At 47.7% G+C, this 15740-nt stretch overlaps 1 protein-coding gene across 1 annotated transcript; it reads left to right on the top strand.

Annotated features, from left to right (window-relative positions):
* The first annotated feature begins 1973 nt into the window (after positions 1 to 1973).
* On the top strand, positions 1974 to 11673 carry LOC137535262 (zinc finger protein 154-like). Its single transcript, XM_068257080.1, has 7 exons — positions 1974 to 2012; positions 4596 to 4703; positions 5314 to 5484; positions 5570 to 5693; positions 5822 to 5919; positions 6128 to 6254; positions 10094 to 11673. Exons 2-7 carry the CDS (start codon positions 4608 to 4610, stop codon positions 11179 to 11181), a joined length of 1704 nt encoding a protein of 567 aa, XP_068113181.1. The 5' UTR covers positions 1974 to 2012; positions 4596 to 4607; the 3' UTR covers positions 11182 to 11673.
* The last annotated feature ends 4067 nt before the right edge of the window (positions 11674 to 15740 follow it).

The following is a 15740-nucleotide window of genomic DNA, read 5'->3' as shown; positions in this document are numbered from 1 at the left end:
TAGGTGATGTATTAACCTTCCCAGCGTTCAATTTCCCCAGGATTTCTGTGCAAACAGTGATAAAATTTATTTTTAAAACTTTTTTTTTCCTGTAACTTGCCAAAATGTGTCAAGCAAGGGTCTAGTATACAGTGCAGGAGAGTATTGATGTGTATGCATGTTTATACTGTTCACAGCATGTTTTTTTGAACGGACATTTCTGTCCATACCGCTAGGGAGGTTAAGTACGATGACAAAAATATCAACTAAGGTCTTGTTTACATTATAAATCACCAGCACTATCGCAAGCGCTGAGCGATTTACTGACCTTTTGTAAGAGCTTTTCTAAGCGCTTTTGCTGAGCGATTACGATTTTCACTTCATGATGGAAGTCAGGAAGTGATTTCTTTGACCTGGAAAAGAATAAATACAATGTATTTATTCATAAAAGCGCTGGGGAAATCGCTAGACAAAGCACTTTTTCAAGCGCTTTGCGATTTCCCTATACCTTCCATTGAACCAAAGCGTTCAGAAAATGGTACATGTAGCGTGTTTCGATTTTAATAAAATTGAAATGCGCACATGTGAACACTCTCATAGGAAATGATCGCACAAGTGCTTTTAGGGCAATTTCTAAAATCGCCAGTGCTTAAAAAAAACGAAAGCGCTCATAGTGTGAATGAGGGCCTGATTCACAAAGCTTTTTCACCTTTTTTCCTCTGTTTTCACCTTTATCTATGTTACATTTTTAAGCTTCCAAAGAGCACAAATATGATTTAATTAAGGTAAGAAAAGCAATATTGAAATGAAGTTAATCAGGAATACTTACTTTGAGTGATTGTTTTGCTTGTAAATGTACTAAAAAGGTTATTTTTATCAGTTAGGTCAGCTGATAAATAAGTCATTTATGAGAAGTTTTGTCAATAGAGCCCTAAGGCCGGATCCACACTATAAGCTCTTTTCTGAGCGCTTGCTGAGTGCTTGTGATTGCTGAGTGATTTCTGAGTGCTTCTTAAAAATAACTCCCATTCACTTTCATTAAAATCGCTGTAAAAATCACCCCTTATGCACTGCGATTTTTATGTGATTTTTACTTTAATGAAAAAGAATGGGAATGATTTTTAAAAAGCGCTAATCAATCACAAAGCACTCAGAAAAGCACTTCTATGTGTAAATGGGCCCTAAGTGTGCTAAACTATGTAATCCGAGCACTGTCCCACAATCCTGCTCCAGGGAACACGATATATGTCACTTCACGTACAGCACACCTGAAGTGACAGGGATATGGAGGCTGCCATATTTATTTGCACATTGCCTGACTGTCCTGACTGCATTAGCTGCATGCTTGTTTCAGGTGTGGGATTCAGAAATGACTGCAGGCCAAGAGGACTGCCGGGCAACTGGTATTGTTTATAAGGAAATAAATATGGCAGCCTCCATATCCCTCTCACTTCACGTGTGCTTTAAGGTGCCCACTAATTATGCAATATTGATTGTACAATCTTACCCCTTCTATGTAATATGAGGTTCTACCTACCTGTATACTATCCATGCAAAGTATATCTTAATGTGGTATGCATACCCCAGGGGCCTACTTTAGTAGCAACTGTCACTATGGGGTACTTAACCTCATCAAATGTAATTCTTTATAGACACGATAGCAATGATAAATCATATACTGTGTAAACAAATCTGAATAAGTCCTGTATATAATATGGTTGTCTGTCAAAAGTATCAAGGAATCTTTAGAAAGCATCTCATCTATGCACAACAGATTACTGCTAACAAATATACATGTGTCAATGGTACTTAGGGGGTACTACTTGGGCAATAGACTCATGAATAAATGCTGCAATAAACACAGCTCTAGATAGGTAACAGCACAAAGCAGTATAGCGATGGCTGCAGTTCCTCCGTTCGCCACAAGATGGTGATAGTGAAGCGCAGGCAGGAATAGGGGCGGTCTATAGACCGGAAATGCTGGGGCTGGAGGAAGTAGAGAGAAGACATTGTTGGGACTGGCAGCGGAGGAGGTAATAATAAGAGTTTATATCTATATTTACACCCAGTTTCCCCTCCCTGCTGTATAGCAATGATGGGCAGGATAAATAGCTTGTCATGATGAGGGCAGTAGCTGCATGGAAGATGGAGGAGTGATTCTATGTAATAGGGACTATGTGGCTGGACTATAAACCAGCAGCTCTGGGTGATGCCCTTTAATTATATCATACATATGAATTCTCCAGGTCTTATGGCTAGGTAGATGCAGTTTACGCACCAATTATGTCTGCATAATGTAGATGTGTATGTATTTAAAGTGTACCTGAGATTAAAAAAAATATATATATACCTGGGGCTTCCTCCAGCCCTCTTTAGGCTAATCGGTCCCCCCAGGCCGGATGGATCCTCCGCTAGGCGGCCTGGTCAGTCAGCGCAGGCACAGTAGTACTGCACAGGCGCAGAACGCTCCTGGTGAGGGGGGCGCACGCATGGACAAGCTGCCTATGCGCAGTTCCTCCTGACTGACTGAATTGCCAGCCCACCTAGCGGAGGATCTAGGAGGCGGAGAAGGAGGCAATAAGCATGAAGGGGGCTGGAGGAAGCCCCAGGTATGATATATACAGTATATTTTTTTCTAGATCTCAGGTGTCCTTTAAAGGGATAATTACAACAATTCTGCAAAGATGAGTGGGCCAAAATTCCTCCAGAGCGCTGTAAAAGACTTGTTGCAAGTTACGCAAACGCTTGATTGCAGTTATTGCTGCTAAGGGTGGCCCAACCAGTTATTAGGTTCAGGGGGCAATTTCTTTTTCACACAGGGCCATGTAGATTTGGAGGTTTTTTTTCTCACTACATAATAAGAACCATCATTTAAAACTGCATTTTGTGTTCAATTATGCTATCTTTGACTAATAGTTAATGGTTTTTGATGAGCAGAAACATTTAAGTGTGACAAACATGCAAAAGAATAAGAAATCAGGAAGGGGGCAAATAGTTTTTCACATCACTGTAGGTCCACATTTTCAGTGTTCTCCCCAGGCCTTTTTATCTGGGTGCTCCACCCGGCTAGTTTTTGTAAGAACCCGTCTGTCATCGGCTCACCGCCTCCTCTGCTGTAAGAGAGTAACAGAGTTGTGCAGAGAAGAACCTGTTCTGTATACTCTCATCTTGCCCCACCTGGCTACTTTTTCATGCCACCTGGCTGGAAAACATTTCTGGAGAGAACACTGCATTTGTGGACCTTTTCCCCCTAAGCAAAGAAAAAAGTGAAGCCCCTAACTACTATGCAAGCAGCCATTTCAGACGTCGAGGATATATGGTATGTAGTATTTTCCACAATAAACTGTTCTAGCAATGTTAGATCTTGTTAGGCAGTTTTGTCCCCCAAGTGACATAATTAAACAGCATGTTTCCCCCAGTGAAAGACCTGATTTTCATGACAGACCCCAGGAGCAAATCAGCCCCCATGACATCCCAGTAACAAACATGGCAGCAATATACAGCCATTCTCTACCCTAATACTGACCTCAACAGACCCTACACTCACCCAGCATCTGTCACCACATCCTCATCTGTGTTTCTATCCTGTCCTCTCGTTTACTGTCTACAATAATAGGAACTATTGCTCAGTCTCCTGGGGTGCTACACTGACATTGTGCAGAGTTCTGAGTACTGAAACAACAACAAGATGTGGGCATCTCTAAGCTGAACCGGACTCATCTGGCTCCAAACTTAGCTTGATCGTCTCAATTAAGGGCTCAGCTTGTGCAAATTTGCATTTGCTCTCCTTTGCCAAAATATGCAGAGCCTTACACTAACTACACTGCAAAATGTGGCTCTGCGGGGGTAAGTTTACGCAAAACATTTTACACATTAATATGGGTGCCGCAAGTAAGCTTCCAATGCCCCCAAGAGTGCAGAGCAGCATGAACAGAGCCCCAAGCCCTCTCACTGCTCAGAAGTGCTGCAGATGCAACTGGGGGGCACCCCCCAACATGGGCACTGCCAAGGAGAGCCACAGCTGCACCCCCCCCCCCCTTCAGCATGGCCTCTGACAGGGAGAGCCACAGCTACACCACCCCCCTTCCCCAGCATGGCCACTGCCAGAATGAGCCCCCCCCCAAAAGGATAGGTACCTACCATGTAACGCATAGCGGCCATCTGTGTCGGTATGCACATCTGCAAAATTAGTGCAACTTGGAACACCACTGAGAAAGGGGAGCAATGCAGGGCGCCCCAAGCCTGTCATAGCTCAGGGCACCTCCCACGTAATGAATGGGGGGGGGGCAGGCACAGACGGTTTACGCCAAGTTTGCCACCACCCAGGGAGGCCCACCCATCAGCCACATGAGTCAGGTTCAGCTTGGTGAAGCACACATCTTCTTGCTGTTGTAGAGTGCTGAGTACACTGCACTATGAGCTACATTCTGTGGCTGCCTTACCATATTCCCAAATCTACTCATGTGGCTTTCATTGTGAATAGCACCGCAAATAGCCACATTTAGAAATAAGACTGACTTTGCATGGCAAAATGGGCAATCTCTGCTATCTTGAGTGTACAGCACAGTCCAATGTCCTGCAGTACAGGTAATTCTCACCTTATTATCCCTCTACAGAGAAGACATCACATGACCACAGCACTGAGGATGGATGAGAACCAGAGTCACATGACCGAGAGGATATTCAACCTCACCCTGGAGATCATCTATCTGCTGACTGGAGAGGTGAGGAGGATTCTGGGAGGTCACATGACATCACTCTTATCTCTATTAGTAAAACACACATGACTGGAGAGGAGGATTCTGGGAGGACACATGACATCACTCTTATCTCTATTAGTAAAACACACACCTGAGTGGAGGATTCTGGGAGGTCACATGACTTCAGTCTTATCCCTGTTAGTAAAACACACACCTGACCGGAGAGGTGAGGAGGATTCTGGGAGGTCACGTGACTTCAGTCTTATCCCTGTTAGTAAAACACACACCTGACTGGAGAGGAGGATCCTGGGAGGACACGTTACATCACTCTTATCTCTATTAGTAAAACACACACCTGTCTGGAGAGGAGAGGAGGATTCTGGGAGGTCACACGACATCACTTTTGTCTCTATTAATAAAATATACAGCTCACCAGAGAGGTGAAGAGGATGCTGGGAGGTCACATGACATCACTTATCTCTAATAATAAACACAAACCTGACAGGAGAGTTGAGGAGGACCCTGGGAGGGTCTTGTCATCACTCTTTTCTATAATAACATAACACATATCTGAATGGAAAGAGGAGAAGAATGCTTAGAATATATAGAGTAATAAATGTCACATTTTATACAGGACTTTGAAATAGTGAAGAAGGGATCTGGTGCTCTTTTGACACCCACAAGCTGTTTCCATGGCCCACCACCCACCACAGAGACCCCACCTCACAGCCTCACACCTGAGAGAAACAAGGAGAAGAAGGTTTTGCAAGTTATCAAGAAGATGATGGAGCTGCTGACAGGAGAGGTGAGCGGTGCTGGGAATTATGGGACATTATCTAGTAACAGCAAGGGGTGTGTTTGGGTGGAAACTGAATCATTGTGTGTGTCAGGTTCCTATACGGTGTGAAGATGTCACAGTCTGTTTCTCTATGGAGGAGTGGGAGTATATAGAAGGACACAAGGACCTCTACAAGGACACCATGATGAAGAATCATCCTTCCCTCACATCACCGGGTAAGAGGAGACTTTCACTTCTTGTAAAGCAGAGAGCAGTATGGAGGGTCCATCTAGATCCCCCCCCCCCCCATCATCTGATAAATACATAAAGATCATGTAATTCAGTGTGTGTGTGTTTCCTACAGATGTCTCCAGTAACAGAAACTCACCAGAGCGATGTACAGGTCCTCTTTATACCCAGGACTGTTCACTGGAGGATCCCACCATTCCCCCCCATCATCAGGTAGGTGCAGAGCTGAGATCAGGGAGTTATATTTTGCAATATAGTCTAGGAATATTTTCTCCCCGGGTAAAACTCTCCACATTTCACAGATGAGATGGATTTTGATAATATTCAGTTAATTGCTTCTCAAACGTTCTCCCGAACTATAAGACATTTCACTGTTTCTTGTACTCTCACCTGAGCACAATGTGATCTTTCCTGAGTTTAGAGTGAAGAACAGACTGATAGAAACAAAGAGGATGAAGTCAAAGTCACAACAGACGTGGGTGGTGATTTGCTGTATATAGAAGACGATGACATCATATTTATCAGCGAATCAGGAACAGCAAAACTAGGTGAGCCAAAAAGGGCCGTACTTTATTGTATGTTTATTATGTAGGTGGTGATTAGTTTCCATTAATGGGAATAATTAAACCATCTCCATTCCTCAGTATAACTTGATATACTCATGAATTTTGTCATGGTTTAAACTTTAAAGGATTCTTAGAAGCTCCTGGTGTCAAATAGCTGAAAGGAGTGCCTTGTTTGAAAAGTTAACACCCTCTGCTTCCTTTTCACTGCCATTATCCAAGGCTGGTGTGAAGTTCATCAAGTGTGACTAATCTTATCTGTTTGAAACATCCCCCCCCCCCCAATGTAGAATGGGTTTGTTTGATTTTAGCTTCTGGGCAATTAAGTATAATTAGGAGAGTCTTTATCTGCCTTCCATTTTCTGCTGCTTGCCAGGGCTTGAAGTAGAAGAATACTGCCTGTAATTGACCCTTAAATGTAAAAAGATGATGCTATTGAGCTGTCCTGGGAGTTAAAAATGATGTTCACTCGCCTTTTCCGCGTATAACAGCGAATGGCCTGACGTGCATTTCACGGCTACATGAAACAGGAAAAGCTACACACACACGGTTAATAGTATAGAATCACACCAAGCACTGCTATTTAGTAGGAGGGCTTTTCGGTCTCTTTAAGCCCCCTATCCATTCCTAGTGGTTTGAGTCACCCCGAGCTACTTGGTTACTCTATTGTACTGGTCCAAGCCCTATCCCATACAGCTATATCAATCCCTGCCATGTACTGATGAGGACCAAAAGTCCGAAACAGGCTGTCTACATGTGTGGTTAATGCAGCTGTGTACAATTTTAAAGCTATATGCTTGCTATACACCAGCGGTTCTGGATGCTTGCCTGGCTTACAGGGGCATAAAGAGATAATTTGCATATTCAGTAGCAGTGCATTGTGGGTAACCACAAATGTTCACTTAAAGCTGAACTATTGCAAGTTTCCTTCTGTTTTTAGAAGGCAAATCACACCAATATAGAATCAGAATCCCATTTTTCAGACGTTCATACTGTATGTGGTCAATACAACCAGTTCAAATAACACCGATCTCAAGAAACGTCAGCCAGAAAAATGCTGCCTGATAAACTAATCACCCACCAACAAAATGGCAAGGTGCGACGCTAATAAGGTGACTGGGATCGGGGAGATTCTCCACACTGAGATAGGCTTGTTGTGCCAGGGATTGGCGAAACTTGAACTGTGATTCCACTAAAGACTTAAAGCGGATCCGAGATGAAAAACTAACTATAACAAGTAACTTGTCTATATATCTTATCTAAAGTTTAGATAGTTTACACAGCAAATCTAGCTGAAAACAGCTTCAATAGAATATGATTATTTCTTCCTGTGATACAAAGACAGCAGCCATGTTGTTTGTAAACATTACAAACCGGCAAGCTTATCTGGATCTTCTGTGAAAAAAACCTAATCCCCCCTCCTCCTCCCTCCTCCCCCCCTCCTCCCCTTTGCCTCTGAAATCTCTGGCTAGTAATACCTCCCCTTCCTTATGCCCAGACTGAGCTCCCATGAGCCCTTGCTAATGCCAAGGCTCTCTGAAAAACTGAGTTTTAAAGAGTATTAAAACAAAAACAAAAAAGTATTTGGCTTGAGGAATACTCGATCACTTGGGCAACATTGCAGGGCTGTACAGACGTGTTGTGCTGTTATGTGAGGGAAGGAGGGCCGATTAAGCTGCGCAGGAGGTGCGCCAGGCAGTGGGCGGGTTGAGTATGGAGGTCAGTACTCTCAGCCGAGTTGATCCGCCAGGCTAGTTGCTGGCTGAAGCGTCGGAGGGCCGCTGTACATGCGCTAAATGCTTGGCAGAGGCAGTTGTTGAGTTTAATCTTGCGTGCGTGTACAGCTTAACAATGTATGCATTGTGTGCATTCACCCTGTAATTGAGATTGTGCGTACATGTGGATGGACCCCGTACAGCTGCTGTCTATGTGGTTACTTCTCCACATTCAGCGTAGACTATAGGATCGGTATCGTTAGGCTGCATGGTACATGGTATGAGTGTCCTGTACTCTAGCAGTACCTTATATATTCGCGTATAAGCCTAATTTTTCAGCACAAAAAATGTGATAAAATGTTACTGCCTCAGCTTATATGTGAGTCAGAGGAGCAAGTTTTGTTACTGTCAGAGGAGCATAAGGCTTGTGTTCTAGTGATCTTACTCTTGCCAGTTGGTGCCCTACTGTGTCTGTGTCTCCCATTTCCTGCAGCACGGTGTAAAGAGTGTGCTGCTCAAGACTACCTGTATCCCCTGGCTTGTGGAGTGGAGCGTGCAAGCAGCGTGTCAGCAGTGCAATGATGGGGTATTCGTCCTATGTGGCAATCGCTGTGTTTCGTATCTATGATGCTGTCTAGTGGCGTCTTAAGACACAGCTGTATCATCCTTAGGGCACATATGGCTGTGGGGAGGGGCTGACTTGTACTGGAGGCACATCTGGCTACTGTGGAGGGAGCTATACTGGGGAGGGGGCTTATACACGAGTCAATCACGTTTTTTCTGGTTTCTGAGGGAAAAGTGGGGACCTCGGCTTAAATGCGGGCCGGCTTATATGCGAGTATATACGATATATATTACTATATACAGTAGGTGATTGAAAAACTTTTTGCATGAAGATCTTACATGAGTCGTCTGTTTATTATTACTTATTATTTATATAGCACTGACATGTTCCGCAGCACTTTTACAGAGTATATCTAGTCTTGTCAGTATCTTTCCCTCAGAGGAGCTCACAATCGAATTATTACCATAGTCCTATGCCAGTGTAGTCTAGGCGAAATTCAGGGGAAACAAACTTCAATAAACTTGTACATGTATGGGATGTATGAGGAAACTGGAGTGCCCGGAGGAAACCCATACATAATCAGAGAGAGCAACTTCAATCCCTCCGGCCCCCGCTGTCCCAGTGCTCACCCCCTCCTGTGTTTCCTGAACCTCAATCTATAAAGCAGAGTATAGCCACAGCAGAGGCAGCGCTTCTCTGACCTCCATCCTGAAGTCCAGCACTGTGCATCCTCCTGTCACTGCTCACCTCTTCCTCTAGTGCCCAGCATCTCTTCCTGCGTGTCACATGATTAAGTGCAGAGCACTAAAGGGAGAAATGAGCGGATAGGATGGACACACAGTGCTGGGCTCCAGTGGGGTCAGTAAAAAGGTAAGAGACGCATGGCTACTGCACAGGAGGGATGGCACTAACGCCACCAAGGAGAGGCACAGGGGGACTAATGGAGGCACAGAGGGGGACAGAAAGGGCATAGGAAGACAGAAGGTGACACGGGGGGGGGGGAGGGAGGGAACACAGGAGGTACGGTGAGGGGCAAAAAGAGGGAGACTAAAGTTGGCAGAGGCGGTGAAAGGTGGCACAGGGGTACAGAAGTAGCACAGAGGGACACACTGAAGGTACAGAACAACAAAAAGGGACACTGGAAGGACAGAGGTGGCAAAGATGGGCACCGTGGGAGCAGGTGAGGCACAGATGGGGACACTTAAAGCACATGGGTGGACAGAGGGATACAGTGGAGACACAGGCGAACAGAGGTGGCACAGAGGGACACAGTGGAGGCACAGGGGGGGGGGGGGAAGAAGTGGCACAAAGGGGGACACTGGAGGCACAGAGGGACACAGTGGTGGCATGGGGGGCAGAGCTAACACAGATGGGGGACATAGGATGGCAAAGGGAGATGCAGGGGATAGAGATGACACAGGTTAAGAACGACGCTTCAGTCCTTATTTCATTTGTTAACTGGGACTACCTGTACTGACAGTAATTTATGTTTTATATTCAGTTAGGAACAATCCATCAAGTAATAAATAATTTTTTCTCAGCAGATGTACGTGATGTCAGGAAGCCCTCAGACAGACCTCTTATCCCATCTACACAGGATACAGCGGGAGAAAACGGAGCCGTTCCTGGAAATATACACCAGAGATGGTACTCTGCGGAAATAACTGCAAATCCCTCTCATTGTAAGCAATCCCGTGATAAGTCGCCAGCGATTGCCCCCAATTCCCATCCAAGACGTCTGACTTCTGAAAGATCGCCCAACCTATTATTTTCTAAGGCATCTTCCTCCGCAGGACCGCATATCATCACACACAGAGGTGGAACAGTTACACAGAAAGCTGGGGTATTCCTGCTGCAGAAGCCTCCCTCTGACCATCAGCCATATTCCTGTCCAGAGTGTGGGAAATGCTTTAGTCAGAAATGTTCCCTTGTCCAGCATCTGAAACTTCATGAAGCCCAGAGGTCATTGTTATGTTCTGAGTGTGGGATCTATTTCAGATCGAAGTCTGAGCTTTCTGTACATCGGAGACTTCACACCGGCGGGGAGATCTTTTTCTGTTCGGAGTGTGGGAAATCCTTCATATTCAAATCCTACCTCATAAGGCACCAGAGGGTGCACACCGGGGAGAAGCCTTTTCCCTGTTACGAGTGTGGCAGATCGTTTGCGCTGAAAAGCAATCTCAATGAACACATGAAAGTTCACAGCGGGAGGAAACCGTTTGCCTGTTTAGAGTGCGACAAATCTTTCACTAAAAAAGCATACCTCCTCATACACCAGAGGAGTCACACAGGTGAACGTCCCTATTCCTGCTCAGAGTGTGGGAAACGTTTCGCGCAGAAGGGTACTCTCCTTACACACCAAAGAAGTCACACAGGTGAGGATCCCTTTCCCTCTGCAGAGAGCTTGCAGTACTTCCAGTGGAAAGAGAAGCTGCTCAGCTCTCAGAAAAGTCACACAGCAGGGCATCCTTTTGCACGTTCAGAGGGTGGGAAAAGTTACAGTCACAAAGCAAATGATCTTATGCCTCAGAGAAGTCACACAAGTGAGAGGCCTTTTTCCTGCTCAGAATGTGGGAAATGTTACACGCAAAAACAACATCTATATAGACATCAGAAAACACATGTCTACTGATGCATATTTTATATTTTTATGTACATATGTGTGTAGATTTATTAATGATGATAGCCTGCTGTCTGTTTGACTTTGATCAGTCAGCCTTTTGTGTGGATTCAAGAAACAAAGGCTTCCTGTGTTCATATTTCTTGGTATGGACTGTTTAGTTCCCCTGAATCTTTCATGTTGTTTCTCTTTTTTCTTTTGTACAGACTTAATTTAGTATCAGTAGTTTTACACCCCCAGGAAAACCTGGTGTGGGAGATAAAGAGCATTTCTTTTTTAATCTCACTTTATGTCTATTACAAGATTAATAATATTGGGCCTATTTAGTAGTTTTATAGCGGGCATCTTCCATAGCGCTGTACAGAGTATATTGTCTTGTTACTTAACTGTCCCTCAGAGGGTCTCACAATCTAATTCCTACCATAGTCTAAGGCCAGTGTTGTAGGTAACCAATTAAAGAAGAAGAACTCTTTCTGAATCTAGATTAATTAATAAATCTGCTTCCCCCCCCAAATATTCCTCTAGCCAGTGTTTACCCATTGTAAAATCTGTCCTCGTCCTGATTTACATACTTAAAGAGGATCTGTAACATGAAAAGATCCCCTGGGGGGTACTCACCTCGGGTGGGGGAAGCCTCCGGATCCTAATGAGGCTTCCCACGTCGTCCTCCATCCGTCAGGGGTCTCGCTGCAGCCCTCTGTGGAGTCCGTGCTGCGGTGACGTCAATATTTACCTTCCTGGCTCCTGTGCAGGCGCTCTGACGGCTGTCGGCTCCGAACTACACGGAAATACACGATCGCCGTCGGATCTGCTCTACTGCGCAGGCGCAAGTTTCCTGCGCCTGCGCAGTAGAGCGGACCCGAATGAGATCGGGTATTTCCGTGTAGTTCGGAACGGAAAGCCGCCACAGCGCCCCCGCTGGAGCCAGCAAAGGTAAATATTGAACTGACAGTCGGCACAGTCGCCGGCTGTTCGGAGGGCTGCGGCGAGACCCCCGTGGGACAGAGGACGGCGTAGGAAGCCTCATTAGGATCCGGAGGCTTCCCCCACCCGAGGTGAGTACCCCCCAGGGGATCTTTTTAATGTTACAGAGTCTCTTTAAATTTATCATAAGAGATGACATCACTGTGTAATGTTTGTTGTGTGTTTCGACACCTGGTGTCCTAGAGTACTTTGGATGAAGGCTGCGTAACTATATAACCCAGGCTAAACATCACTGGCAGGGCGGGGTTACATACCAATATACAGATAATGCAGCAGACCTGCTCAAACACACTCCACCACTGAGCTGCACCACACCCGCTCAGACTGACTCCACCCCTGAGCTGCAGCACACCTGCTCAGACAGACTCCACCCCTAAGCTGCAGCACACCCGCTCAGAAAGACTCCACCCTGACCTGCAACACACCTGCTCAGACAGACTCCACCCCTGAGCTGCAGCACACCTGCTCAGACAGTCTCCACTTCTGAGTTGCAGCACACCTGCTCAGACAGACTCCACCCCTGAGCTGCAGCACACCTGCTCAGACAGCCTCCATTCCTGAGCTGCAGCACACCTGCTCAGACAGACTCCACCCCTGAGCTGCAGCACACCCTCTCAGACAGACTCCACCCCTGAGCTGCAGCACACCCGCTCAGAAAGACTCCACCCCTGAGCTGCAGCACACCCTCTCAGACAGACTCCACCCCTGAGCTGCAACACACCCGCTCAGACTGACTCCACCCCTGAGCTGCAGCACACCCGCTCAGACAGACTCCACCCCTGAGCTGCAGCACACCTGCTCAGACAGACTCCATCCTGAGCTACAGCACACCTGCTCAGACAGACTCCACCCCTGAGCTGCAGCACACCTGCTCAGACAGACTCCACCCTGAGCTACAGCACACCTGCTCAGACAGACTCCACCCCTGAGCTGCACCACACCTACAAAGACAGATATATCCCCTCCTGCAACAACATTAACCCCTCTGTTTAGCTGAGCCTATCCCAAGACTAGCCCTGGGGAGGGAATGAAAAGGCCCGCCCAATCTTTCCATTCCAGAGTCTGGGGCAACTGAACAACTAAACTAAAGGACATGCAACCCTGGGTTGCAAACTACCCTGGACTCTTTCCCCTGCTGTTAAAGCCAAAGATGGGAGGAAAGTATCTTCCATGCAGGACCCATGGCTTGAGTCCTGTACAATTGAAATAAGAAGTGCTGCTGATGCTGGAACTAGGATAATAACGTCAAAGTGGGTATCCTGAATAATTTTTACTATATGTCAATACAGTGCCTCTTTAAGTTAACTGTATGTAGATTAAATTAAGGCAGCCAGGGCTGCAAGGCAGGAGCGGGGTAGCCGCTACACCTCCATTCCAGCGCTGCAAGGCAAGAGCACTAACCCCTACACCTCCATCCCAGCGCTGCAAGGCAAGAGTGCTAGCCGCTACACCTCCATCCCAACACTGCAAGGGAAGAGCACTAGCCGCTACACCTCCATCCCAGCGCTGCAAGGCAAGAGCACTTGCCACTACACCTCCTTCCCAGCGCTGCAAGGCAAGAGCACTAGCCCCTACACCTCTGTCCCAGCACTGCAAGGCAAGAGCACTAGCCCCTACACCTCTGTCCCAGCACTGCAAGGCAAGAGTGCTAGCCCCTACACCTCCATCCCAGCGCTGCAAGGCAAGAGCACTAGCCCCTACACCTCTGTCCCAGCACTGCAAGGCAAGAGCACTAGCCCCTACACCTCTGTCCCAGCACTGCAAGGCAAGAGCACTAGCCACTACACCTCTGTCCCAGCACTGCAAGGCAAGAGCACTAGCCCCTACACCTCTGTCCCAGCACTGCAAGGCAAGAGCACTAGCCCCTACACCTCTGTCCCAGCACTACAAGGCAAGAGCACTAGCCACTACACCTCCTTCCCAGCACTGCAAGGCAAGAGCACTAACCCCTACACCTCTGTCCCAGCACTGCAAGGCAAGAGCACTAGCCGCTACACCTCCATCCCGGCGCTGCAAGGCAAGAGCACTTGCCACTACACCTCCTTCCCCGCGCTGCAAGGCAAGAGCACTAGCCCCTACACCTCTGTCCCAGCACTGCAAGGCAAGAGCACTAGCCCCTACACAACTGTCCCAGCACTGCAAGGCAAGAGTGCTAGCCCCTACACCTCCATCCCAGCGCTGCAAGGCAAGAGCACTAGCCCCTACACCTCTGTCCCAGCACTGCAAGGCAAGAGTGCTAGCCCCTACACCTCTGTCCCAGCACTGCAAGGCAAGAGCACTAGCCACTACACCTCTGTCCCAGCACTGCAAGGCAAGAGCACTAGCCCCTACACCTCTGTCCCAGCACTGCAAGGCAAGAGCACTAGCCCCTACACCTCTGTCCCAGTACTACAAGGCAAGAGCACTAGCCACTACACCTCCTTCCCAGCACTGCAAGGCAAGAGCACTAACCCCTACACCTCTGTCCCAGCACCGCAAGGCAAGAGCGCTAGCAGCTACACCTCCATCCCAGTGCTGCAAGGCAAGAGCACTATCCCCTACACCTCTGTCCCAGCACTGCAAGGCAAGAGCACTAGCCCCTACACCTCTGTCCCAGCACTGCAAGGCAAGAGCGCTAGCAGCTACACCTCCATCCCAGTGCTGCAAGGCAAGAGCACTAGCCACTACACCTCCTTCCCAGCGCTGCAAGGCAAGAGCGCTAGCAGCTACACCTCTGTCCCAGAGCTGCAAGGCAAGAGCACTAGCCCCTACACCTCTGTCCCAGAGCTGCAAGGCAAGAGCACTAGCAGCTACACCCCTGTCCCAGCACTGCAAGGCAAGAGCACTAGCCACTACACCTCCTTCTGAGTGCTGCAAGGCAAGAGCACTAACCCCTACACCTCTGTCCCAGCACCGCAAGGCAAGAGCACTAGCAGCTACACCTCCATCCCAGTGCTGCAAGGCAAGAGCACTAGCCACTACACCTCCATCCCAGTGCTGCAAGGCAAGAGCACTAGCCCCTACACCTCCTTCCCAGCGCTGCAAGGCAAGAGCACTAGCAGCTACACCTCTGTCCCAGAGCTGCAAGGCAAGAGCGCTAGCAGCTACACCTCCGTCCCAGAGCTGCAAGGCAAGAGCACTAGCCACTACACCTCTGTCCCAGAGCTGCAAGGCAAGAGCACTAGCAGCTACACCTCTGTCCCAGAGCTGCAAGGCAAGAGCGCTAGCAGCTACACCTCCATCCCAGTGCTGCAAGTCAATAGCACTAGCCACTACACCTCTGTCCCAGAGCTGCAAGGCAAGAGCGCTAGCAGCTACACCTCTGTCCCAGAGCTGCAAGGCAAGAGCACTTGCCACTACACCTCCTTCCCAGCGCTGCAAGGCAAGAGCACTAGCCCCTACACCTCTGTCCCAGCACTGCAAGGCAAGAGCACTAGCCCCTACACCTCCATCCCAGCACTGCAAGGCAAGAGTGCTAGCCCCTACACCTCCATCCCAGCGCTGCAAGGCAAGAGCACTAGCCCCTACACCTCTGTCCCAGCACTGCAAGGCAAGAGTGCTAGCCCCTACACCTCTGTCCCAGCATTGCAAGGCAAGAGCACTAGCCA

Source organism: Hyperolius riggenbachi, chromosome 10 (genome assembly GCF_040937935.1).
Source record: "Hyperolius riggenbachi isolate aHypRig1 chromosome 10, aHypRig1.pri, whole genome shotgun sequence".
NCBI lineage: Eukaryota > Metazoa > Chordata > Amphibia > Anura > Hyperoliidae > Hyperolius > Hyperolius riggenbachi.
Note: the sequence above shows the minus strand (reverse complement) of the source record. Positions and strands in the feature narration are given on the sequence as shown.

Coding starts and splice junctions, on each gene's coding strand:
- LOC137535262 (XM_068257080.1), top strand. CDS start 4,608: ATGACCACAGCACTGAGGATGGATGAGAACCAGAGTCACATGACCGAG. Junction 4,704..5,313: donor TCTATCTGCTGACTGGAGAG/GTGAGGAGGATT, acceptor CATTTTATACAG/GACTTTGAAATAGTGAAGAA. Junction 6,255..10,093: donor ATCAGGAACAGCAAAACTAG/GTGAGCCAAAAA, acceptor TTTTCTCAGCAG/ATGTACGTGATGTCAGGAAG.